Below are 20,078 nucleotides of genomic sequence, written 5' to 3' on the forward strand. Positions count from 1 at the left end.
ACATCAATTTCCTAACCATGAGCAAGAAATCTGACCCAACATCATCTTATCCATCCAGGTATCAATCTTGACCGGCACGGTTTTTACAGTTACAAAAACATCATTTACTAAGAAGATGCAATAGAAAAAAAAAAGAAACATTAAGAACTAGTTTGGGAACTCAAATCTTCTCCAGGAATCTATGGGGTCGAGATTTAAGTTCCCAAACTAGCCCTAAAGAAAAGCTCCAAGCAATATTTTTTGTGTCCAATCACTCTGAACACAACTAGAGATGTCCTGCTAATACTAAGACGTCAAATGCGTCAGTCTCAAGTCCAGTGCCAATATATCATGTACAACAACACATATACCAGATCCACCAATGTCTAGATTAACATAGTACAGACAGAAGAAAGATGATAACGAATCCAAAAATGAACTATCCATCAGAAAGGGAGAAAAAGGACACGATTACAGTAGATGATACAGACAACCAATTCCCGAAGATCATTTTGCATCCCTGAGCAATTCCACCTTGGCACATTATTACCCACCCTAGCTATGTTACAGGCCACGTTCAAATGGGCTAACTAAAGGTCCATCAGAGTCAACCGCCACCATTTATACTGTACAAAATTGTCATCTGAGCAAGCCTCAGGCGAAACTGTCACTGCTACCAAATGTGTATTCCTTCACATCTACACGTTAACAAAGCCAAAGGCCATGCTGAATATGACAGACATCAATGGCCTTGATAGAGCTCATTCCAAGCAAGTTCATGATGCAGTCGAGCCTGCAGAAAGTGGGTCATCTCTTAGCTGTTGTAGACAGAGTTGAAGCTGCTTTTGGATCATCTCTGCAACCATTCGCAGCCTTCCTTGGCCTACCTCTCCAGCTACACCAGACCCATTCACAGTTTCCACAGCTCTTGAAACCTTCTGCTTACATCTTTCCCACTCCTCAAACTGCAACCAGCAGGCTCTCCCACCATGGCTCCCATTCATAGCAAGGAAAGCTATATGATTGTTGTCCCCAAAAGAATAGCGAAGTTTCACAGATACACAATATGGAAGCCAGGCAGCTCCTCCAGCTACATTCATGTGAGGAATAAGAGCATGGTCAAGTACAAATGTCAGGGCAAATTCTACTGAACTGTGGGCTCTATCATGATGAATATTACTCTTGGCTAAACTGCTGTTCTCGGTGTTATCAGACGAAGCTGATCCTGAGTGATTCTCCAAACAAAGCTCGATGCGAGCCCTCTGTGCAGTAGCAATGTCCCCATGAACCGGGGAAAGACCTTTCTTCCATGTAATCAGCTTTAAAAACTCGCGCAGAACCAAAATTGGTAATGTAAGCAAAGTGATAAAAGAAGCAACTCTAGAAGCATCATATGGTTCGGAGGCAACACGTCTGCTAAAGTAGTCACATATTTCATTGATTTCAACTGCTGCTAGCTCTTCCTGAGCATTGCTTTGAGCCTGCTGCTGCTGTTGCTGGTGGTGAAATCTTTTCACACTCAAAACTTGTAGAAGCAGTTGAACCCGATGTACACTTACTGCAAATACATATCCTCTGCAATTATGAAATCAGGTACCAATTTACTAGCAATCCCAAATGAAAATACTCAACTCAGGAAAAACAAGATGAGTCATTTTGAACACCAATTTTTCATCTTATAAGGCTAGCCTAAGCTCAACCAATTATGAGCTGATAGCATCAAATTAAATAAAAGAACACCACTTATATTCAGTAAACAATTAAGTATAGTCTTAAGGAATCAGTAAATATTTGACGCACACTAGTAACATGTAATAGATGAATGAATATATAATCCGAAGAGCAGCAGATATAAACAAAGTACTATTTCCAAAAGAAGGTCAGGGAACTCAATAGCGCTAAGCACCAAAGCTTCCATGCACAATAGAAAATTAAGGATACTTTCATGTAGATCCTCAATCTTAATTGCGCAGCCAAAAAAAAATGAATAGCATTTACTTTAAATATGATGCTAGAAAACAAGGGATACTTGCCAGTTTATATTTTCTTACCCGACATAGAACCGGAGTGCAGGCTGCTCTTGATCCAAATTCAAGAGAGCACCTTCATTGTCCTTTAAGATTGATCCTAGTATTTCTTTCAAAAGTTCAGGCAATTGTGCAAACAACCATAGAACTCCTAGGTACTTTAGGATCCCTCTCAGCACCTTTTTAAGAGCTGCCAAAGGAACCCAGCCACCACCATATCCACCGTCATCCCCCAGTCCTATGAAAGCTGTGTTTAGTTCACCTTTCATGTGAACAGGGAGACCAGCTCCAGCAGTAAGTCGCACAGAAGTTCCACTAATACCAGAAGCAAGAGCCGAAGAAGCCAACATGGCATTTCCTGCTCGACTCAAACTGGCTGCTACATGGTTAGCAACACCAGATGTTGGCCTGACCATAGAAACACCAGGGGTAGCATTTAAACGATTTGCACTAGGAGCAGTTTGTGGAACTCCTGCATTGTTATTTAAGTGTCCACTAGCCTGTGTAGCATTCATGAAGTTGGGTTCAAGAGCATTTAGACCCTGAGCAACATGTTCCATTATGAAAGGCCGGAACTGTGGGCATGGCAACGATCCACCAACTGAAGGTCCACCTTTAGGAGGAGTAGCTGGCTGGAGCCAAACCTGATCCCCAGCAAAGCAGCGCATGTCAACAGAAAATTTCTTGCGATATATAATGCGTATCCAGTATGGCCCACGAAGTACAACCGAAACATCAAAAGGCAGTAATGAACTGGGAACAAGCCCAGGTCCACCGCGTCCAACAGCTGAAAGCATGGCAGCAGCATGAAGGTTATGACTGCCTAAATGGGCAGATGCAGCATTTGAGGGGCCAGGTGCGTGATGTATAGTTGAAGATGAACCATTTACTAAAGGCCCTTGTGTGGGGATGTTCGGCTGTTTTGGCATAGAGCTATATCCAGATGAGACAGCAACAGGCATCCTTGCAGGACGAATTGCACCTCCAAGGGCAAGTAATGGTCCTGCTGTAAGCCGAATGCAATCCAAGAAGGATGCTACCTCTCCACCATTCACGAAATCCTCCAGAAACTGCATTTTTGCAAATATTGATTATGAGATAGCTGGCAAATAAAGGTAAGCTTTATTGCAAAAAGCAAGATGATTGAGCAATCTCACAGAAACTTTCTGCTTAAGCAGAAAGCATAAGCTTTTGTACTCGGTTTCACCTATTTATCAACAGATACTAGTGAATTGATGGAAGCCAATTGGAATGATAATGACCCATCTGCCACTGCCAGCAAAGCAGATCACAGGAATGTACAGTGAAACAACAAAAACGCCAGCACTCATTTATACTTCCAGACTATGAAATATTGATCCATTATTAGAGGATAAATGTATAAGAAAAATGCTTTTTGTGAATGCAAAAGCTGGCAAGTATGCAACTGAACAGTGGCCAGTGGTTACAGGTTAGCCTGCACGATGTCAATTTGTTCGCAGGAAAATGTTCAAGGACATGTTTTCCAATTGAAATTGACAGTCAGGATTAATTTACAGCATGTTGTGGTTCGATGGAACTACAAAGTGGCTAAACACATAAAATTTTTATTATTTCTGATAAAAGCATTGATATGCATTTGAGTAACCTGGTGAACTTTCAATGTCGAAAGTATTCAAATATTGGCTGTAGGTTTGATATTTTAAGATCCAAAGTACACATCCAATGTGATTGGTCTAGAAAAAAAATTGGAAAAGGAAGATATACCTTTGTGTGTGGCCAAAGCTGATCTGGAGAAACGTGCATTGTGCAACCAGCCTTAGCAATCTCCCATTCAACAACTATGTGTACCATAGGCATGGTGCCGTAGCTAAACCATAAGCTCATTAGACCGACAGCTTCAATCCTGAATGTCTTTCTCATTTGCTCAGATAGCTTGTCAGCAGCATCACTGTTACCTTTATTAACAGATTGTGATTTCACCTCCATGGTTAACTGGTTGTCATCTAGCTTGTCTTGAAATTTCACACCAATCAGTCTCCTCATTCCAAGAGCAAAAGAACGAGCATTTGAAAGTCGGCGTAAATCTGACACAAGCTTCTGGACACTATCTGCCTCAACAGTGTTGTAAGTTAAAACAACACCACTGGAATCAAATGAGATATGTGAATCCATTTCTGAGCTATTCGCAATGCGAATGCCAACACCCCATTGTGTTTTGGTGCTTCCTCCATTAAGTTCCCAAAGTTCCCTGAAATGTGGATCATTTATCCTAACATCCCAAGACATGCTTCCAGCCTTACCAAGGCGCAAGCATATATGGTTCCAAGAATCATCCTGTGCAAAAGGTAATCTCAACCAAAGATTAGACGATGGTCTCCGCAGACCAACTTCTTCAACATATGGAATCGCAAGGGAATCCATCTGAGCAGTGAGTTGGGCATGTTTGATGCATAATGAACAGTGTCTTATGACATGTAGTAGCACAGAAGCATATATAGTTGCCGGAACACAATTATTTCTTTCAGCAAGAACATCTCCATAGGTGAGACTGCCTCTTGATTGCAAATTAGAAGAGTGTGCCTGCAAAGGCAGGAGACTCTGCACTGATTCTGTTTTTTTTCTCCGCTTTCTTGGCTCACTAGGTTGCAGTCCTCGTAATGAAGGGATACTTGATAAGAAATCTGAAAGATAGTGTTTCCTAGATGCACCATCAGAACCAGCAGTGATGAGCTTCCCTAATCCTGAAAATTTGCCCAACTAAGATAACATATATTTGAACAATTTATATTTCCAATGACACCATAATTTAGTTCACCATAACGGTTACCAAAAGTTTTACATCTAAATTGTAATCTAGTTCACCATAATGGTTACCAGAAGATTTACATCTGACTCTAATAGATAGAAGAAAAAAATAGTAAAATACCTCCGGTTGTAGTTGAAGATCCAATCAAATGGCCAGGCGTAGCATTCCCAAGATTCCCTGAATGTGAGCTTTGAGCAGGGATTTGATTGCTGTTATCGTTGCTTGAAGGCACAAGCTGAAGTGATTTATTTGCACCTGCAATGTCATAGTCATATGGAGAGCTTAGCGAGCACAGGTCATGATTAGAATTAGAACCTGACAATTTGGTCATAGACATTACAGGGTTTGAAGAAAATGTGTTTGTACCTTGTAAATGTCTAAAGTTACTTGGGAAATAGCTATTCAAACTGACATTAGGATGAACATTCATGTTATTATTAGCTTGGGTATAAGATAAGCATCCATCATGCATTGGTGAGACAACCCTAGCATTTATTCCTTGAATATCAACTGGAAGACAACGATTCTGCGCAGCAGTAGAACCACGTTCATATTCGAAAACCTCATCAACAATAGATGAAAATGATGGTGAACAAGCAGGAAGTAGTGGAAGAGGTTCAATTGCATTTTGGACAGGAAGATCACTCTCCATCATGTCAGCAGAGTCCACTAAACTTTGTAGGGCCTGCAGCTTCACATCAAAAGGGTTCTCATTCATCTCATTTTTAAGTATTTGCATCTGTCCTATATTGATTTTGTTATATCTAATAGCTTCTTTCACATCTCCACTTGCATTAGTATTACCATTTGCATCACACTGTGTCTCAAGCAAATGAAAAACAGGCCTGAAGTCCTTATCAAGTTGCATCAACAGATAATAGGCATTTGCACAATGTGGAAACCCCATGACCATCAAATCTGAGCCATGTAATAAGGTCTTGGGAATCTTCAGAGTGCCCTGAGACTGCTGGTAAACCTATAAAACAAAAACAATGTAGTTTAGCACTTCATGTTTGAACAAGCAGACTTTGGCATACTCCAACAAGTCATCTGATAATAAACCGTACTACCGTAGACTGCCTTATATTCCATATAAGTAACCAAGCAAACATCATTTGTACTGTTTCTCTTCTCAGAGGCTAAAAGAAAATTCACTTCCAGAAAAGCAACAATTAATTTGAACAAGCATTACAACTGCTAAGTCATACTTAAAAGGGTGTCATCTTGTGGTCTCCAATATCAATCTCATTGATTCCACAATAATAATAATCATAAATAATACTACAAAAGTATACTTCAAAGCATCATAATATGGAAGTCAACAAAGCATTTTCATCATTATATGTCACCAATCTAACTATTTGTAAGGATATTACTGATCAAAAGTGCAGTGTGATTGCATGCATCCCATGGTACTTCAAATGATACGCAACAAGCAAAGATGACACCACATCCACTAAACGAAAAGAGCAGACATCTTTGTATATTTGTAAACATATAAACAACCTTAAGGCCAAAAAAACTTCCAGTTGCAGCAAGTAGGTGGAGAATGCTCCTGGTCCTAAGGCTTGAAAAAACCTCGGTAGCTGATGTACTCCCTTTGTTTAGAGCTTCCTCACAGTCCATAAGTGCAGCACGGGGTAATATATTTTCTGGTGATTGGAGGAGAAAGCGGCCACTCCTATTTTGAAGGGACAAGGAAAGAGTCACAAAATTAGGAAGTTGAAAATGCTAAATCAGGAATGAAGACATAAATATATTATTATTTGTCTTCAGGGCAAAAAAGAGTGTTACTCCTACGTGATACTCCCTCCTCCATTCCAAACTATAATTCACTTTGGCTTCATACCAAGTCAAACTTTTTTAACTTTGACCAAGTTTATGGAAAAAATGAACCAACATCTATAGCACCAAATTATTTTAATTAAAATTTCCATTCAATAAGCTCTATCAAATTTTCCATGCAATAAGCTTTGATAGAGGCATAGAGCATTTATTTGTACAATTAGGTGTTAATATATTTTTCTAAAAACTTGGCCAAAGTTAGAGAAGTTTGACTTACGATTTACGAAAAAGTTAAAACTGAACTATAATTTGGAGCAGAGGAAGTATCGAGACTTTAGTGGGTATACATATTATGGGCAAAATATTGGCATAGTATTGTAAAAAGTCTACCCGGGCCCTGAACATTATGATGCATCACCTCTACCCCCATTAGACCACTGAAAATAATCCTCTTGGCTGGTTTTGCCGAGTAGTTTTTCTTTCTGATGGGATGAAGATGATCCAGTAAAGCTCCCCTCCCTTCTCATTCAATGCCTCGAGTAGTGATGAACCTATCTATACTAACTCACTACTTTAAACACACCAAGATCAATCAAGTTAAAATTAACTAAAACTTAGCTTTACTAACATGGACCTTGATTTCCCCCCAATATGGAGATATTAACGACGCCAAAACAACAACCTAAAAACATCAACCTGCCGACAGATAGATACTACAAATCAAATGTTTTTTCCTCAACATCGCTTAATAATTGACATTTATGAAATGGCTCTATCACACAAACTCATTTGAGTGGTACGATTGTGGCTGACGACCTTTTGTTACACATGATAGGGATAATAACTAATAAAGAATCAATAGATGTAGGAGTAAGATACTGGATCAGCAAAATACTGACACACCTGATATTTATTCCAAGACTAACATATGCCTGACCACATGCCCTTACTTGAAGCACTTCATTCCCAAAACAATCTGAGAAACCCTTCTCCGCATTCTGCAAAAATGATAAACATAAACAATGATCAACTCCACAGCACAAAAAAAAAAGTGCATACACAAGTAAGAATCAGATGCAATTGGTGGCTGACAAAATCTACCATTCCATGTATTATGTGCCTCATTGCTTATGCAACAAAAGATGTTATGGATGACAAAACAGACTCACAAACAGATACATATGTAATAACTATTCAGATTTTACACCAGAAATATCACACACAAGCACAGCAACCTCAATTCAGTAGTCTTTCACATCGCTCAAACAATTTAGAGAAGTCCAAAACAACTAAATAAGGGAATGTAAGCATGTAAATTCCAGTTTAGGGGATTCTTTTGAGCCAACAGATACATAAGAAATAAAAAAATAAAAGACAGTTTAGTCAATACTCCCTCCGTCTCTGAATAAATCAGTTTCTAGAGTTGCCATCGGTCAAAAAAATTTAGGTTTGACCGAATTTATAGGCAAGAGCATCAATATTTACGGCACTAAATTAATATCATTAGATACATTATGAGCTATATTTTCTTAATTTGTTCATTTGGTGTCATAAATATTGCTGTATTTTTTCTATAAAGTTGATCAAACTCGAAAAAGATACTTAAGACAATTCAAGGAATTGATTTATTCAGGGACACAGGTAGTAGTAGAGAGGTAAGGCAATGCAAATACAAAAGTTAATTAACTACATATATTCTAGCATTACCATCATTGGGTCCTTCGCTGCTGCAACATCTCGTGTCAAGACAACATCTTTTGGGGACTGAAAAATTTGGACATTTTTGCACAGTTGTCTCTGAATATTAAGAAGGCGTGTGTGCCTATTGCAAGAAACTGCTCTCAAAATAAGTTGCTCAACATCAATGCAACTTAGATCAAGAGAAAGGCTCGCCTCTTTATCTGTAAATGGATCAAGTATAAATGAACTATGCTGACACTTTATCTGCATGTCCAGCCCTGCCTCAATTTTAATAAATGGAGATGAATCAGGTTCTGCTGTGCTAGTGCTTTTCTCATCTAGCCAGTAATTAACTTTCAGGCCAGGTATCTTAAAACCACTTGAATCGAACTCCGCATCTTGAACAAGCTGCATTAGAGGAGTATTTCCCGTTTGTACAGTGGCACTGTCAGAGATGAGTTCAGATCTTATGGCATCTTTCCACCTTCCCTGTCGAAGAACATTAGCTTGCTTAATAATAGTGTCCATAGCAAGAGAGATGCAGAATTCATGAAGTATAGCATATAGCACTGCAAAGGGATTCTCAGAAGCTGCCATTCTTCTTTCTATATCATCACCAAGAGCAAATCTCCTACTTTCATCCAGTTTAATAGGACCCTTCTTCTCACCAACCAGTAACTCCATATGCAATATCCTCCATAAGTCTACATTACCACGGTAACCTAATGTAAGAAGAATTTTAAATTCTCCATCCACACGGAAAACAGCTATCCCATCAGTTACTGAAACATTAGATACTTCTTTAGGTCTTGGTGTCACAAGTACTCTGTACCGCACGCTAGCATCTAATTTTCGCAGAGCGCGCTTTTCTTCATCTGGGGAAAGTTTATGTTGACTTCCTATCTCTTCTATGCATCTTGGAAGCCTCTGATAACCCCCTGTAAGCATGACTTCAATAGCAGAAGGAACATCGAACATAGGAGCCCGAGCCTGCTGCAAGCACTCGTGCATATAAAACAGCGAGTCAGCTGTTTGGGTGAAGCATGTTTCATGGCTGTGGAGAGTTGATCCGAGCTGTTGACAATAATGGACCAAAGGAACCTGCGTAGTTTGAAATTAGATATGTTAATGACAAAATACACTGAAATTAACGTCCTCAAAAAGCTATACTAACAAGAAAATTTTCCCTGAAAAAACTTACTTTATTATGATATCAAAGCCGGTATAAGTGTTAATATATTAATAGAGGCTGTAAAACTAACTTGACTGCATCCCATACTTCATATAGAAAGGGCAAAGAGTGAATGATCTACAACCCAACTTTAGCAAAAATTGACAGATGGAATAGTGTCAGACAAAATCCCTGCACAAAATGTCCGTGATAGCAATTGACATTACAGAGGCAGAGTCTCCACTTGTGGCCTGGAGGTACTGGATTTGAAACCACTGTTATTAAAGCGTCGTTTAAACGACGTTTAAGCGTCGTTTAAGCGGTAGAACGTGATTAGAATCCAAAACGTCCACACGTTTTAATAAAATGGTGTTGGACGTCCGTTTTGGACGTTTAAGCATCGTGTAAACGTCGTGAACGCGCGTTTTGGACGTTTTAAGCGTTCTACGGACGTTCTATGTGTTAGTGGGCCTTAATGGGCCTTTAGTCACTCCCAGACGCGTTCCAGGCTTCCAGCCGCAACACGCGCCCTCAGCCGCCAGCCGCAGAACGTGCGGAGCTCTCCCTGCCGCGCCTGCTACCGCTGTCGGCCGTCCTCAGCCGCCCTCCAGGTACGTCGCCGGCCCCCCTCCTCCCTCCCCCCTCTTCCCTCCACCCACAGGGCAGTGCGCCGCCGCAAGTGTGGCTGCCCAGTGCTCCAGCCGCCGCCGCTCCATTGCTTCAGCCCATTGCTCCAGCCCATTGCTACCTCTGCGCCAGCCGCCAGTGCCCATTGCTTCACAGACCAGCAGCTGAGGGACTAGCCTGTAACCTTTGCGCCAGCCACCAGTGCCTCACCTCTGCGCCAACCGCTCTGCATCACCTCTGCGCCAACTGCCAGTGCCCATTTGCACTTGTAGATGCATACCAAAAAGAGGAATAGGTTAGAGCACAAAAGGTTGAATGACTTGGTATATGTTTCATACAACAGAAAGATGGCTGATAGGTTTCAAAAAATACATGAGGAAGGAAAAAACTTTGATCCTTTGATTTTAGAAGACTTTGATTGGGACAATGAATGGGTTGATCCATTAGCTAATTCTTCTCATGTTAGCAATGCTTTTGGAGATGATTTCAATTTATCATGGGACCAAGTTGATGAAGCTATTGGTGCATCTGCACATCTCAGAGGTCGTAATTTTCCTAGGAGAGCTGGTGGTGGGTGTGTGAGAAGGAATGAAGACCTTGAGGAAGAGGAGACTAATTTAGCAAATGAAGATGATGAGGAATATATTCTTGATGATCTTGATGTGGAAGATGAAATTGAAGGAAGCAATAGTGGAAAAGATGGTGACGATCAAGGCGCTATGCTCATGGTCTTAATATCGATGAGTTCGATGATGGTTACTAATCATGCATAAAAGTTGTAACTTGTGTGGTTGAACTTGTGTTGTTGAACTTGATATGTTTCTTTTTATGCTAATGCTATTTGGTTTGTGAACTCAACTTATGTATGAACTTATTCTATATTTGAAATTCTATGTCAAGTCTGAAAAGACGTTTCAACGTTCGTTTAAACGTTTAAACGTTGAAAAGTTGGTTCATAACGTTTTAACGTTTTACCGCTTTAATAACCATGTTTGAAACAGCCTCCTTGCATAATTATGCGAGGGTGAGGCTGTTGAGAATCCCCTTCTCCAGAACCCACATTGTGTTCAGCTTTCAGCACTAGGTACACAGCTGACAGCCTGACATAACAACAAAATTAAGGTACAGTGGGGCATATTTAAAGGAATCCATTGGCTCAGTGGAATGATGTAAAATGCCATTAAATCAACCTCAGTACTTCTGGATCCGTTGAGGAAGTGCTCTTTGGACTAGTTCAGTGCTATATCTAAGCTTGGTTGGGACAAAGGAAATCTTAAACTTTTCATTGTCCTTGTCAACTTATTTTTTACTAGACAGTCTCATTTTTCTGTCCTACGTTTAATTACATTTGTAGCACAGAAATTATATGTCAAGTTGTCAATTAAATTTAAAAGAAAAGGATTTTATGGATGTGAACCAGATAATGAGCAATCTAATAAAAATCAGAATACTTCATCTTGATTTTGTTACAAAACAAAAGTGGCTTGCACGATTGCACTAGGATTAGCTTGCACCAAATATATGCTAGAAACAAATATTTATGACAGCATAACAACCACATTACCACAGTTCAAACCATATAGTGAAATATTACAATTTGAAATGGAAGCAATATAAATCAATGAGACTCCCGTGATAAAAAAAAACTCGGCCGGGGAGGGAAAGACCGCCCTCCCGGTATTATATTAAGAAGAGACCGAAACAATGGTCCCGGCCGAGAAAATCCCCGAACCCTGGCCCCCAATCACTAACGGGCCGGCGTCAACTGTCCACTCTGCAACGGCCCAACCGGAGGGTGGCGCACAGGACATCGTAACCCAAAAGCGGATGGGACACAGCGAGGGGATTTTTTTAACCAAGCCTGAAAATTCGCTCCCGGGGGGAAATCGAACCCAGGACTTGGAGGTGCTACTCGGAAGTCCTTAACCACTAGGCTAGAGGCCCTTTCGCGACTCCCGTGATATATAATGCATTTTCAATGGTTTAATAGTTTAATTATTAAATTATATTTGTTGATTTTACATTCCCCTGATCTATGTGTGCATGGTGGTTCGCAGTTCGCACTATTTCAAGTACATTGTAAAACGGTCTTATTTCACTCGTCGTTTATGCTAGAGCACACCATGACAGCACCAGAAAAATAATATAAGTTTCTAGTGCGAAACAAATTGAGCTTTTTCATAATACCACTGCACCAAAACAAAATAAACAAATCAATGAGTATGCCAAGATTGAACTGGATTACATTTTGTCCACCAAACAATCATTTGTGTCCTACTAGGAACTGGAGTACAGACCCTACAAAATTAGGGGCAAAAATGCTGGCACAATTCATCAACAATCACCAATCTTCACTATCCCACTACACTGCAATAAGACAACAACTATGAATATCCTTCTTTACATGCCACTCGAGCTAGATAGGTGAGACAATGCCACTAAACCAAACTAAAACAGGATATTAGGCACTCACACCAGTCAGATTGAATTCTTAGCATACCTCAGCAGAATTATGACAAGGAGACAGACAAGCAAGAGAAATAGCAAAGACTGAAATTAGGCATCACCTGCTGACACCACTTGGCAAGGACGTGGAGACGAAGCATGCGCTGGCGTGTGCGTGTGATGAACTTGAGCAAGTCAATCTTCTTCTCGGTGTCGGACCGCTGCCAGCTGCCATTGGCTCCGGCGCCGATGCCCTTCCCCTCGGCCTCCGCCTGCGACTTCTCCACGAGCTCCCGCAGAGCGAGATAAGACTCCTCCGCCGCACGCCGCACCACCGCGCCCAGCTCCACCGTCTGCTGCCCCAGCTCCCCTGCCATCCCCGCACGCACGCCCGTCCCGAACAGCTAGGGTTTCAGCGCCCACCACCTACACATTCTCCAGTTCCTTCTCCTAATTAACTCCGCAAAGCGCCGGAGACGAAACTCTAGCCCTGTATCGCCAACGTGCGCACGCGTGGGCCGGGAGGAATCTCGCAGGATTCGCCGCGCCTCCCCGTGAATAGTGGTGGAAGAGGGAGTGGAACTGAAATTGGAAACCACTCAGTCAAGGGTAAGGCTCAGGGAGGGGACCGAGGGTGGCCGCGAGAGAGGGTGAAAAGGAGAGAGATGGTGGAAGCGAGAGACGGAGGTCGGCGGCGGCGAAGCGGCGGCGTGGGTACGGCCTCCTCTCTCTCTCTCTCTCGCTTCTGCGATCGATGAGTTCAGGACCGGCGGAGGGTGCGAGTGCGCCCTAGTCGACGGGCCCACGCGGAACCGGAGGCCTGGGCTAGTAGCCTAAGGGCATGTACAATGAGTATCTTAAGTTGTGTCTTAGAGTGTGTCTAGGGGGGTGAATGTAAAAAAACTCAAGACATGTATCTTGACGAAGACACAGTGTCTTAGCTCTATGTTCGAGACAGGAGGCTAGCTGATTGGTCACTTTAATTTATTGAATGCTCTGATTGGTACAATGAATATGGTAAGACACACGTTTTAGACACGACCACTGTATTGTGTTGTGTTTTAGCTGTGTCTTATACTTGAAGTACCGTGCAGTCGTATCTGGGTTGTACATGCCCTAAGGGCATGTACAGTGGAGAGACACCAAAACGGTTCTCTAAGCACAGGAGACAACTAAGAGACTCTATTGTACAATGGAGTGTCTCTAAACGTAGTCGGTTAATAAATACAGAATTAAATGTATTTGTATAGCATCAGATCGATAGAACAGACGACAAATTCGTACAGTGGGAAGTGAGGCGTTTGTTGTTACTTGGTTTACGAGCCAGAGGCGTCTCTTCACGGAGAGACGGCTCTAAGATTTTTTTGCAAATAACCCCCTAAAACACCTTAAGAGCCCCCATATTAAACACCACTGTACATGCCCTAAGAAATACAGAGGTTATTGCCGAGGAGGTGACTGTCTTTGGAGCATTAATGCAATAATTGAAAGGTATGATTCACCGACTATATTTGTATGTTATGTATATCAAAAACTTTACATTTATTTATCTATTTACGTTATTGCCTTTATAGTGATGTTTGTTGTTATTTTTATAGATGATTATGCTAAATGATATCACATTTGTACATCTAATAGACGGAGGAGGACTAGCACTCTAACAAGTGTTTGGGTAGCTTTAAAAGCTCTTCCTATCCTTGTGAAGAAACCACACATTGGTGCTAAGGAATTACAAAGTTCACTTCAAGATACCTACAAATGCATAATTGCTCATGACACAGTTTGATATGGAAAAGAGAAAGCCTTGAAAGTGTTGTTTGTAACTTGAGAAGAGAGCTTCCAACTATTGTGCTCTTGGAAGGAGGTAGTGTTGCATAAGTCACCTTATAGTGTCATTTGTTGAATTAATGTGGGTCTGGCCCATATTAATATTCAATAATAGTCAATGCTAAAGGCCCATTTTAATGCTACGGTGTACTAGTACTTTAGTATAATACCAGAAGTTTAAGGGACAATTCAATCAACTTAAATAGGTGGTCCGTTGGTGCATCTATTGAGAAGCTGAGAAAAGGATGAAGGACTGCCACACGTGCGCGCGCCGCCGACCGGGCAGGACCGTGGCCGTGGCTAGGGCTGGGAAAAAAGCTCGAACTCGACGAGTGTTTGGCACTTGTTCTCAAAAGCTTTGAATCAAGAACAAGGCAACACAAATGTTAATGGTTATAGACCTTTGTCCTTCATCACATTATCTCCCTTAGGATATAATGATCTTCGGACGAAGGTTACGAAGGACATACCTTCTTCATTGCAATATACAGAGATATAAACACGATCGTAAGAAACATAGAGAAAGTATGAATAATCATTTTAGAAAGAGTGATGTGCAAGTGATTATAAGTCAGCGTGAACAATACATGGGTACTGTTCATCTATTTATAGGCACAGGACGCAGCTCGGACAAAATTACATTTGTATCCTTCATAGTTATAACCATGACACAAATTATCAGGGACTAAGCGATCTTTTCCTCTCTAAGTCGGTGCTGCCCTTCGTCTCAAGCGTGTCATCATGCCGAAGCTCTTTCAACTGTAGCTTCGGCATATATCTTCATGTTGTGCCTGCTTGCATATCACCTTGCTGAAGGTGTTTTTGCTTAGGGGACCTTCGGCGAAGAAGAAGGCCCCCAACAATAGCCCCTTCGCGGTGTAGATCGTTTTTCGTAATGAGCTCGATCCGCGAAAAAACTCGAAGGCTTCGGAATGCCGAAGGTCCGAAAAACACCTTCCCTGAGCTCGTTGCCGAGAAACGATTATAATATTCCAGGCGTCGAGCGGTCCACCATTCAGCGAGCGCAGGCAGCCTGGCGGTTTGCCTTCCCCCTGCAGCACTATATAAACAGACGGGTTGGTGAAGAGTTACCAAAACATTCATTGTCATTGCACTTCATCGTTTTAAGGTTAACTTCGTCAGACGGGTTAGCTTCGTCAAACTGTAAAAATCTATCAAAATGGCCAGAGTGCAATCAACTGCAAGGGTGTCTCGTGAGAGAGACAAAACCGAAGCTACTGAAACGACACCAATTTCAGAAGTAATGGAACGATCAGGTCTAGTTGTGACAGAGGGAGTTGTTGACGAAGGTGCTCCTGATGCCAAAGCTGAACAAACTGTTGCTGAAGAAGAAAATGCTGATGAGAGTGAAGAAGATTATAGTATTTTGATCCCAACAAAGCCCAGTCAACTTGAATTTGAAAAATCTACCGTGACGGAGGATGACATGCCGATGATGATGAAATTGGGTTATTTTGGTGAAGCTGAAAGCAAACTTGTCCGATTTGCTGTAGAAGAGACTACCCCAGAGCCGAAGAATGATGAAGTAGTGGTTTTCAAGAGCTTCTTCAGAGCGGGGCTTCGGTTTCCCCTGAATGAGATGATTGGGGTAGTCCTAAAGAACTTCGAAATATATCTTCATCAGCTGACTCCTAACGCCATTGTTAGGCTTAGCGTTTTTATCTGGGCCCTCCGAAGCCAAGGGATGAGCCCAGATGCTGAAGCTTTCTGCCGAGTGCACGAGCTGCACTATTAGACGAAGGTCAGGGCAGATGGCCTTCACAAAAATTTTGGTTGTTATAATTTTGCGTATTAAAAAGATACGAAGGCACCAGTCCTCAGCTACCGCACAAAGTGGCCAACCGGCTGGAAAAATTAATGGTTTTACATGAAGGCTGATGAGAAAAAAAGAGAGAAGCTGATGACAATGGTCATGAGTCCGCTGTCTTTGAACTTCGGAATGACCAGACCCCTATGTAACATGCAACTGGGGTCACCATGTCAATTGGCCTAAGTAGAGTTCAGAGTGGTGGCTGAGCAAATCAGTACCAGGAACCTGGTGCAGGAATATCTGGCCAACCGGACGTATCCAATGTCAAGTGGCTGGGGAATGCCGAAGATGAAAGAAACGAAGAAGAAGCATGAACTTGTTCGACTAGCTTATCGTTTCAAGTTTGAAAAACATTTCAAAGAGCCTTGCCAAGAATGGCTAGAGATAATTGAGACCATGTGTAATGAAATACTTGGGAATTTTACCAAGAAAGAAGACCAGCTAATGACCGCGGCCTTTGGTACCCGGTCGAAGCAAAGATTGAACCAGGGAGTGGATGCCCTAAAATTTGAATACCCTGATTATGAGACTTAACACAGGTGCCGAAGGTGTAAAAAAGAATTATCCGAGGCCGAAAAGAAGGAGCTACAGGAATATGGGATATCCTGTGGCTACCAGCCAGGAGCTATGCTCTTTAGTGGAATTGACGAAGGAGCCTTAGGATGCATTCACGACCGTGCCGGGGCAAAGATAATCGGTTTCCCGAAGCTTAAAGCTGATATTAGCGGCTACCGGCGACAACATATCGTCGGCAGTTTGTTCTACTCCAATTTCAAGGTAAAATTTCTTTTGCTAGGTTTCTTTTATTTTTGTGGTGAAGCAAAGTTTTCTGATGTCGGCTTATTTCTACAGAGTATGCTGCTAAGTAAGGCACTGAGAATGCAACAAGACCTCGAAGACAAGAAGAATGAAATTATAATCGATGGCTTGGAAAACAAGATCAAAGATTACGAAGCTTCTCTGGAGAAGAAAGACTTCCTACTTCAAGCAACAGAGGGCTCGCTTACGAAAATCCAAGCTGAAAATGCTAGATTAAGCGAGGAGCTTCTCCAAAGTCAAGCAGCCTTGAAAGAAAAATCAAAGGACTTCGAACAAGAGAGGAAAGATCTGCAAGCTAGATATGAAGCCGAAGCTGACAAAAATACGAAGTTGTAGAAATCTTTGAAAGACCTTTGGGATACGTGCTTGAATTTTGGCAGTCGCTGCATGCAACGATTGAAAAAGGTCTTTAGCTCGGTTGGGGCCAACTCTGAAGATATTACCCCTTCGGTTGAAGACATACCAAATGCCTTCGAACATATTGAAAATGAAATTGATGCACTTGATGAAGTGATAGTCGGGCATGGTGACTTCTGTGCCTTGCTAGCTTCTCGCGGCACAGCTGCCGCATTTTTGAAGGCTGGTTGCACGCACGCGAAGACAGTTAATAGACCAACTTTCAGTCTATCTCCAACAGATTTAGTTGATATACCCAGTGAGCCCGAAACATTGGAAACAAATTCATAACTCAGATTTGGGCTAAGGGTGGACGAGAGTTGGCTGGTGACGAAGCCCGAAACTTGCTTAAATCGGTATCGAACTTATACCTACTGCTTGCCTTGTCTCTTGTAACTACTTTTTACCTTATATCGTTTGTTTGTCTGCAGGATGGTGGTGCTGAAGGTTGATAATCCGAAGCACATTCCAAAGGCTGTTGAAGCTTCTCCTTAGGCCTGCCTGTATAGAGCTTAGGAACATTTGTATTATCTTTGTAAAAAACTGTAATCGAGGATTAAACAATACTGTGTATATATGTCCATACCTTGTAATATATTTTTACCTTTTCATAAATTGCTTTGCTGTGGACGAAACTTGTATCTTTTGAGCCAAAGGCAAAAAACACCTTCCCTTCTTTTCGTACACAACGAAGCATGTCGTTGCATGAAATGTATACGTTTAAAACGAAGCTTCTTCGTGTTCATCGTAGCACTGTCGTCGAAGATGAAGTATTTCTGTTCGTGCTTCATGCTATGATTATGATGATCCTATGAATGTCTTGTTGGGGGTATGCTTCGTTGCCGAAGATCCTAAAGAAAGAGAACACCTTCGGAAGATCCTCTCAGGAGCAAGCGCCGAAGCTATTACCTATAGAGCTTCGGCATAATGACAGATCTCAAGACGAAGGGCCGAACCGACTTAAAGATGGATTGACTTAAAGACCCATGATGTTTTGTGTCATTATTGTAGTTGATTGTAAAGGACATAAATGTAATTTTACACAGGCTGCACCTTGTGCCTATAAATAGGTGAACAGTACCCCGACACTGTTCACGCAATCCTGTAATCGCTAACGCATTACGCTGAAATTATTTTCTGTCAGAGGCGAAGGTATAAACGTACCTAAATATTATGTTTTGACATTTAAGTTCATATTATGAAGGATATGAATAATGTAATTTGTTTTCCTATAATGTTTAATATTTTATATTTCGCATTGATGAATGTTTGACCATGAAGGTATGACCTTCGTGGTATTCTGTCCGTGGCCTTCGTTCGAAGTTCATTAAATCCATGGGGAAATAATGCTTCAGTGAACGAAAGGCATTATTATTTAACATTTTCTGTGTTGCCTTGTTCTTAATTCATAGCATTTGAGAATGAGTCCCCAACATTGGCGCCCACCGTCGGTGAACTCACTTCCACTTTTTTGAGCTGATGGCTTCGTTCAACAACCAAGCTGGAGCTGCTTCGGCTCCAAAGCTGGTACTCCCAATAACAGGTGGTTCATGTTCAGAGCCAGCTAACAAGAAGCAGAAGAAGGAGGCACAGAGAAAGGTACAGCATGTCGGGGTGCAAGGACCCTTCATCAAGTCAAGATGGTCCCACATCCCAATTACCTTCTCTCAAGAGAACCTTCAGCTCAAGGGTTACCCTCACAATGATGCTATGGTTATTTCTTGTGTCATCAAAGGATTTCTGGTCCACAATGTTCTGGTTGACACAGGCAGTGCAGTAGATATTATATTTGCTAAGGCCTTCAGACAGATGCAAGAGCCTGAAGATAAGATCCATGATGCTACACATCCCCTTTGTGGCTTCGGAGGAAGGCAGATTGTAGCACTTGGCAAGATCACGATGCCAGTGACCTTCAGATTTATCAACAATACAAGGACTAAACAAGTTGTGTTTGATATTGTTGACATGGAATACCCTTACAACGCAATCATTGGTCGTGGGACACTCAATGCTTTTGAAGCAATTCTTCACCCAACATATCTTTGCATGAAGATACCTTCGGATCAAGGGCCTATTGCTATTCATGGAAGTCAAGAAGCTGCCAGAAAGGCCGAAGGAAACTGGACAGATTCAAAAACAATCAATAATATAGATGGAGCTGAAGCTTATGAGCAATACAAGTACAGAAGGGAGAAGGCTGCTTCGGCTTATCAGCCGAAGCCCATGCTTTTATGTGAAGATATAGCAGAGCAGAAGGTGTTGTTGGGGTCTCAATTGTCTGAGGAGTAGGAGAAAACCTTGACAAGGTTTTTGTTCAACAATAAAGATGTCTTCACATGGTCGGCCAATGATCTCTGTGGTGTGAACAGGGATGTCATTGAGCACTCGCTCAATGTTGATCCATCCTTCAGACCCAGAAAGCAGAGACTTCGGAAGATGTCTGATGACAAAGCCGAAGGTGCTCGGAACAAAGTGAAAAGACTTCTTAGTGTTGGCGTCATTAGAGAAGTAAAGTACCCAGAATGGTTAGCCAACACTGTTATGGTGAAGAAGGCCAATGGTAAATGGAGAATGTGCATTGACTTTACTGATCTTAATAAGGCTTGTCCGAAGGACGAATTTCCACTACCAAGAATAGATTCTCTAGTAGATGCACCAGCTTCGTCAGAGCTTATGAGTCTACTAGATTGTTATTCAGGCTAC

At 41.7% G+C, this 20,078-nt stretch overlaps 1 protein-coding gene across 1 annotated transcript; it reads right to left on the minus strand.

Annotated features, from left to right (window-relative positions):
* Positions 1–256: 256 nt before the first annotated feature.
* Positions 257–13,373, minus strand: LOC100279374 (Mediator of RNA polymerase II transcription subunit 14). Its single transcript, XM_008669551.3, has 9 exons — positions 12,625–13,373; positions 8,287–9,360; positions 7,483–7,577; positions 6,301–6,475; positions 5,161–5,770; positions 4,915–5,049; positions 3,753–4,729; positions 2,031–3,076; positions 257–1,554 (listed from the first exon to the last, which is right to left on the minus strand). The coding sequence occupies exons 1-9, from the start codon at positions 12,877–12,879 to the stop codon at positions 756–758; spliced, it is 5,166 nt and encodes a 1,721-aa protein (XP_008667773.1). The 5' UTR covers positions 12,880–13,373; the 3' UTR covers positions 257–755.
* Between the last annotated feature and the right edge of the window lie 6,705 nt (positions 13,374–20,078).

This window comes from Zea mays, chromosome 2, assembly GCF_902167145.1.
Source record: "Zea mays cultivar B73 chromosome 2, Zm-B73-REFERENCE-NAM-5.0, whole genome shotgun sequence".
Lineage (NCBI taxonomy): Eukaryota > Viridiplantae > Streptophyta > Magnoliopsida > Poales > Poaceae > Zea > Zea mays.

What these genes read in the sequence shown, in the direction of transcription:
- LOC100279374 (XM_008669551.3), bottom strand. Translation starts at nt 12,879, where the DNA reads ATGGCAGGGGAGCTGGGGCAGCAGACGGTGGAGCTGGGCGCGGTGGTG. An exon ending in TTGCCAAGTGGTGTCAGCAG is followed by an intron (nt 9,361 to 12,624) that starts GTGATGCCTAAT and finishes CAAACTACGCAG; the next exon opens with GTTCCTTTGGTCCATTATTG. An exon ending in GCACTCCGGTTCTATGTCGG is followed by an intron (nt 1,555 to 2,030) that starts GTAAGAAAATAT and finishes TCATAATTGCAG; the next exon opens with AGGATATGTATTTGCAGTAA.